Below are 7,344 nucleotides of genomic sequence, written 5' to 3'. Positions count from 1 at the left end.
TTACCTAAGGGCAGATAGTAGGAAGTTGCTGAGCAGAGGGGTGATATGATAAGATCTCTGCTTTTAAGGAGATAGTGGGTGCAAATGGGAGAACTTGGAGGCAGGAGACCAGTGAGGAGGCAGGCAAAGTGGACCAGGAGAGAATAAAGAGGTCTGACCTTGAGCAGTGGCAGTAGGGAGAGAAAGATAGTGCTTCCTTTCCTGACCGTGAGTTCTAGAGTTGGGTTTTTGCATTGTTCCCCTGAATGAGCCAGGCACACACCTAGAGTTGGCAATTTGTTGTGACAGGACCTGGAAGCCCAGGTCGCTCCAAAAGACAGCTCCCTCCTGGGACCAGTGACCTGAAGACATAGCCTTCCTCTGTGTGTTGAGGTGGAGGACAGGAGGACTGGCACGTCATTATGCAAAAAGGGAGGCCTAATATGTACCAGCCATAAATTCCATGATTCAAAAGGCACATGAACACTCAGAGCCGCAATTTCCTCATCTCTAAAAAAGGAGATCATACCTGTTGCTTTTTGTAACTCACACGCTGTTCGTTTGTTTATTCATGCAACCATTATTTATGGAGCACATACCATGTGCCAGATACTGGGCTAGGTGCTGGAGATACAGTGTTGAACAAGGCAGAACCCACCCCTGCCCTCAGAGAGCTTGCTATGAGATAAATGAAATAGCTCTGTCAACTATAAAGCACTGCATCTGTCTCATTCTTTTTCTACTTCTTATCTCCCAATAGGGTTGTAATCTGGTTTACTCTTGCCTTCTTCATTTCCTTACCTCTATATCCTTGAGGAAGTCGCTTCCCCTCTCCAGATGATTCCTTTTTCATATCCAGCTCAGGGTCTATGATTGGCTTTAACTACGAAAGGAAGGAATACCTTTCTGGGAGAAAAAGTTTTTAGGAGAGGAAATCTCACTATAAAAAGGAAACAGTAGCAGAAAAAGCTGGGAACTCCCAGGCACGCTTAATTTTCTCTGGTAGGTATCCCTCTCAGTCTCTCTCCGCCCACTCCTTTCGCACTCCGCCCCTATTCCCCGCCTTTAATAACTGCGGTCTCTTTAAATGCGCATCTCGGTGTAAACTAGACTGCGGAGCTGAGAGCGCGTTTCTCCTCGGGATCGAATGTTAGGTTGTTTGTCCGTTTCGGGCTGCCGTCCTGCAGGTCCGCCATATTGTCTGCTGAAGCTGCCGCTGAAGCTCGCCGCCGCCGCCGCCGCCGCTGCCGCCGCCAAGTAGGAGCGAGCGGAGCCGCGATGGGTGAGTAAGGAAACCAGGCAGTTGGGGATCTGAGCTGAGGCAGTCTCGGGGCTTTGGGTCTGGCGAGAGCCCGTCTCCGGTCTGTAGAGGGTATCTGAGGCCCTTCCAAGTAGGTTTGAGGGGAGAAGCCAGGCCAGGAGTGCCGCTCAGGCCAGTTTGGGGCCGGGCTGGGGCCCATTCGGGGATCAGTCTTCGGGGGCTGGTTCACGGGGACGCCTTGCCAAGCCTGGAGCCCCCACGTGGTGGCTCTAGGCCGGAGCCTACGCGATCCCGGGGACTAGAAAGCTGCCGACCCTGCGGCCTGCGCCGAGACTGGGGCTGGGGGACGGGCTCCGGACGGCAGGCCCGGCCGGCGCTAAGGGAGCTCTCTCCAGGCGTGTGTCTGACCGACGCGCATCCCGACTGGATTCGGTGACTCCTCTGAACTCAGGGAAATTCTCCCTGCGTCGCGGGTTGAGTCCTCTGGTGAGGAGACGCCAGGCGAGCCATCTCCAGGCCCGTAACCAGGGGCAGCCATGCCAAAGGCAGCCTGGGCCCCTGAAGGCCCGGAGAACTTCCCGAACCCAGGCGGAAATGGGGTGGTTCTGTTGGGCTCAGAGGGCCAGCCTTCGTAGTGGTAGAAAACCAAAGGCCAAGACCTCGCGGCCATATATAGGTCGGGATTTCAGGATTCTGCGCCCAGCCCTGGTTAGGAGAAAAGGAGCGACCTGTTGCTCTTTGTGAAGGGACTCCCAGCTGGCAAGGCCTGTCCTTAGAATACGATGGCGAAGTCTTTGGATTTAGGGACCGAACTATCTGCGGCATTTCCTCTCCAGTAATAAGAACTATTAAATTTGCTAAGCTCCTCCTCTGTGCAGGCATTTTTCTGACTGCTTTACGTGTCACGTTTTACTTAATGTGCACAACCTAGTGAGATAGATACTACTGTTATCCCATTTTACAGATAAGGAAACTGAGGCTTAGAGAGGTTAAGTAACTTACCCAGGGTCACACAATGGCTAAACCAGGGTGATCACTCCAGAACCCTAGTTTTATAGCTGCTGTTCTTTACAGCGTGGCCCCCTAGTGGTTGGGGTGGAAAAGGGGGAAAGAAAGCTTGTAACCCTAGGCAAAGTTGTAAAAGTATTTGTGGGTGTTTTTGTTTTTTTGTTAGTGGGCCCACTTTGGAGTTTTTCAATTTCCTTCGGACTAAAGATTTCAAAGTTACTTGCTAACCCCAACTACTGTGTGTGTGTGTGTGTGTGTGTGTAGGGGGGCGGAGCTAAGTGAGATTCTAGGATTGAGTTTTCTAAGATCCCTGATCCTGAGGAAACAGAAATTATTCCCTTGAGCTGCAAGGCAATGACTTTAGAATCAGATCTGGTATTATAATCCTGCCTGCCACCTCCTAGCTCTCATCCAGAGAAGTCTCTTAAATGTCAAAGGCAGTAATGCATAAGGAAAGCATCTAGCACAGTCCACAGTAAATGTTCTGTTCCTTCCTTTCTGAGCCTTCCTTTCCTCATCTCTAGAAAGAGCGGAGGGAGCAGTGTTATCAGGTGTTTGAGGACTGAATAACAACACAAGTGTTTGGAGTCTAGTAAGGGCTCTTTAAATATCAGAACAGATTCTTTTCCACCCTCAATGTTAGTTCCTTTCCCTTAAGCGCTCTGGTTTCCAGAATCCTCCGTTAAGACTAATAGGCCTCTCTTTATAACTGCAGCTTTATGTATCAATGAAAACTTTCAGGGGCTTTTACGTTATATATTTTTGTATTGGCATTCAATTTCAAGAACACTGGTGTCTCAAAGGGAAGGAGCTAATGCTTAATTTGTTAAGCTCGGGGAAATAAATTTGGTAGCAGTTTACTCAATTTTTACAGACTGGGAAACCACCTCAGAGAAGATAACACAGCTAGTAAGCAGCAAAGCCAGAAGTGAGATTCTTACCCATTTTGCTGCACATAAACCTCTTAGAAGACGTAACGTAAGGTGTGAGGTAAAGTTAGTCCTTTTCTGGTAGACTTTGAAATGAAAGTTCTTCAGTGGAGGAACAAAACCTGACCCGGGGCCTGAAGAGATTTTTAGTTTAGAGTCAGACAGCCTCCCCTTTTCTCTCCAGCTCCATTTCAGGTACCTTACACCTGTCCCACCTCGTCTTTTTGAACTTCCAGCTATTGGTGTGTGTTTGCATTTTTTTCTTTTTGTTTTTGCTGATTCTTATACTGTGAAACTAGTATAAGGGTACATTTACCCCTAACATCAAATCTGAGGTGGTTTGGGTTATCCTCATTTATAGATGAGTAAACTGAGGCTTTGAGAAGACTAGGTGACTAGTCCAAGGCTGGTGATCTGGGCTGTTTGGATGCTGGGGACACTAACAGGGCCTGTACCACACTTCCCTGAATCTAGAACCTGCTGTATTTCACTGCTTCTCAGCCGTACTCTCGAGGTCTGGCCTGTGTCCTATACTATTTCTCACTAGCCTTAACAGACCTTTGGAGTGAGTTCACTGCCGTTAGGAGCCCTGTAGGGGTGATGCAGCTCTGGAAGTTACTTATTCTGACCCTCCCTAGTAGAGACCACAGCGTCTCAAGACTCTGTTGGCAGATGCTGGTTGTTTTACCACCATTTCTGCCGTCTTGCTTACCAGGAATCTGGCAGCCCCTCCCTAGCCCCAGGGGGTAGGTCTTGATATAAACACTAAACCAATCGTTGTAATCCTATCTCCCCAGGCAGTGATTGATTTAGGCATGGGCATGTGATGCAGTTCTGGCTAATTAGGTGTAAAGAAAAGCCTAGGGGACTTCTGGAAAAGCCCTCCTTATTTCAAAGAGATTTGCCTGGTTTTATTATTTTTTGCCAGCTTTTATTTTAACCCAGGTATCACCAAAGTGTGAGAGCCTCAAAAAAAGTCAGAGAAATGGAAAAGCTGTGATAATAGCCAACACTTACATAGAACTCACTATGTGCTAGGCACTAAGTACTATAATATTAACTCATTTAATTCTCAGGTTCTCATGTTTTGGTTGAGGAAACTGAAGCACAGAGAGGTTCAGTAACTTGTGCAAGGTCACATCTAATAAGTAGAGGAACTACTTACTCAAGTAGTATGGTTCTAACCAAAATATGGACTAGTAAGGGCTATATTCTGCCTCTGGAAAGGAAAGAGCCCTTTTCTGGCTCTGAAATTGCCATTAGCAATGCTGGATCCTGCAGCAGAATTTATAAATAAGAGCAAGCAGTTCTCAGGGTGAGGGTAGGAGAAGATGGAAGAAAATCTGATTTTTTCATGATGTTTTTGAGCCACTGAATTAGCCATCTTTGGAACTGTCCTATTTCTGGGCTTAAATAGGATACTGAGGGCCACTTCCCGTTTGCTTTTGGCTGCAAGTAACAAAACCTTTCTAACTGATGCCCCTTCTGGGTGAGAAAGTAACTTAGCCCATCTCTTTTAATTTCCCTCCAGTCTTGCCCACCCATCCCACAGTTCATAACAGCTCCTTGCAGAGAAGGCACTGAACCATCAGTCACCACCTAAATGTCCCGCAAGCATCAAACTCACTCCCCTTTCCTGGCCTACTTTTCCTGCTGGTGTTGGCCCAGACACTTGGGCATGAGATAGAAACTGTATCCATCTTTGGTTCCTTACTTTCTTCTTCCCTTTCTGTATTGGCACTTGTTGGATACTCTGTGATTCTGTTACTGAAGTATTCCCTAACTTGCTTTGTGTAGGTTTCTCTCACAGCTTAGTCCCTCAAAGAGTATTAATTCTGTGGTCTTTAACCTTGCTGAGTCTCAGGCTCTTCAAAGTGAAAATATGGATAGTACTGTTTATTAATGTTGTTAGTGAAGACTCAGTGAAGTACTAGATGTAAAAAAATATCATAAAGGTGTTATTACTTCAGAAGCCCTCGAATATTTTCTTTTTCCTTTTTACTGAGGAAGACTGGCCCTGAGCTAACATCTGTGCCCAACTTCCTCTGTTTTGTATGTGCGACACTGCCACAGCCTGGCTTGATGAGTGATGCCCTCCGTCTGCGCCCAGGATTCAAACCTGTGAACCCCAGGCTGCCAAAGCAGAGCATGCGAACTTAACCACTATGCCACCCGGCCAGCCCCCCAGATCTCTTCGGTAGCCTCCCCTACCACTACTAATTCCGCTGCAGCATCGTTGCTAAAACGCCCATCTGATCTTGTCACTCTACTCCTTAGGTTAGGAACCTTCATAGACTCCTTATTGTCTGTAGGCTAAAATCATAACCCATTGGGTATGGTATTTATTCAAGGCATTCCTATTGATTCTATTAATCTTGTCCCATTTAATGTTTATCCACTATTCTGCATTCCACTCAGACTGCCTCCTTTGTGTTTTGGTATTCCTGGCAGAGAAGGTGACAAAAGCAGTCCCTTCGCCACCCATCTTTTCCTATGGATACCTGCCTCTTTTCCGAAATCTAATTTAAACGTTACATCCTTCATGAACATTTCCCAGATACTTTATGCCTTCCAAACTGGAGGTGAATTCTCCTGAATTCTATAGCACTTTGTTCTTACCTTTCATATAGCCCTTTTCATATTCTTTTTTTATGTTACAATTATTTCGTTCCATAATATAATTAGTTCTTCAACCAGTTACTTAATCTCCAGAGCCTCATTTTCCTCATCTCTAAAATAGGGATAATAGTATTTCCTCATAGGAGTGTGGGGGAGATTAAATGAGTTAATGTATGTAAAGCGTTTTAGTATGGTGTTTAGCGTACTGTAAGTACTCAATAAGTGATGACTGTTGTTGGTCACTTAGTGGACAGATAAAGTGCTTACTATGTGTCAGGCCCAATGCTAAATATAAAGATTAATCAATTTGTCTTTTTTTTTTTAAACATCGGCACCTGAGCTAACAGCTGTTGCCAATCTTCTTTTTTTTTTTATTCTTCTCCCCAAAGCCCCCTAGTACATAGTTGTGTATTCTAGTTGTGAGTGCCTCTGGTTGTGCTATGTGGGACGCCACCTCAGCATGGCCTGATGAGCAGTGCCATGTCTGCGCCCGGGATCTGAACTGGCGAGACCCTGGGCCACTGAAGCAGAACGCATGAACTTAACCACTTGGCTACGGGGCCAGCCCCAATCAATTTGTCTTTCAGGGGGAGACAGAAACATAATTTTTTTTTTTCGTTTGCTTACATCATTTTATTTTATTTTAATTTTTTTTATTGTAACATTGGGTTATAACATATAAATTTCAGGTGTACATCATTATATATTTCCATTTCTGTGTAGATTACATCATGTTCACCACCCAAAGACTAATTACAGTCCATCACCACACACATGTGCCTAACCACCCCTTTCCTCCTCCTCCTTCCCGCCTTCCCCTCTGGTAACCACCAATCCAATCTCTGTTTCTATGTGTTTGTTTGTCTGTTTTTATCATCTACTTATGAGTGAGATCATACTGTATTTGACTTTCTCCCTCTGACTTATTTCACTTAGCATAATACCCTCAAGATCTGTCCATGTTGTCACAAATGGCCGGATTTCATCATTTCTTATGGCTGAGTAGTATTCCCTGGTGTATATATACCACATCTTCTTTATCCATTCATCCCTTGATGGGCACCTAGGTTGCTTCCAAGTGTTGGCTATTGTGAATGGTGCTGTGATGAACATAGGGGCGCATATATCTTTATGCATTCGTGTTTTCATGTTCTTTGGGTAAATACCCAGCAGTGGAATAGCTGGATCATATGGTAGATCTATTCTTAATTTTTTTTTATTATTAAGATTGATAGATTACAACCTTGTGAGATTTCAGTTGTACATTATTGTTAGTAATGTTGTGGTTACACCACTTCACCCTTTGTGCTCTCCCCCCACCCCCCCTTTTCCCTGGTAACCACCGATCGGTTCTTCATGTCTGTATGTTAACTTCCACCTATAAGTGGGGTCATATAGAGTTCGTCTTTCTCTGTCTGGCTTATTTCGCTTAACACAATACCCTCAAGGTCCATCCATGTTGATGCGAATGGAACAATTTGGTCCTTTTTTATGGCTGAGTAATATTCCATTGTGTATATATACCATATCTTCTGTATCCAGTCATCA

The 7,344-nt window shown here is 45.3% G+C and overlaps 1 protein-coding gene across 1 annotated transcript in view; it reads left to right on the top strand.

The window, feature by feature from the left end:
- The first annotated feature begins 960 nt into the window (after positions 1 to 960).
- Positions 961 to 7,344, top strand: part of KPNA6 (karyopherin subunit alpha 6) — a 50,607-nt gene continuing 44,223 nt past the window's right edge. Inside the window, exon 1 of the mRNA XM_001500028.6 lies at positions 961 to 1,261. Coding sequence (XP_001500078.2) covers positions 1,258 to 1,261 — 4 coding nt within the window. The 5' untranslated portion in view covers positions 961 to 1,257. The remainder of the gene's footprint in view (positions 1,262 to 7,344) is intronic.

This window comes from Equus caballus, chromosome 2, assembly GCF_041296265.1.
Source record: "Equus caballus isolate H_3958 breed thoroughbred chromosome 2, TB-T2T, whole genome shotgun sequence".
NCBI classification, from domain to species: domain Eukaryota; kingdom Metazoa; phylum Chordata; class Mammalia; order Perissodactyla; family Equidae; genus Equus; species Equus caballus.
The sequence above is the reverse complement of the archived record's forward strand: the minus strand, read 5'-3'. Positions and strand labels throughout refer to the sequence as shown.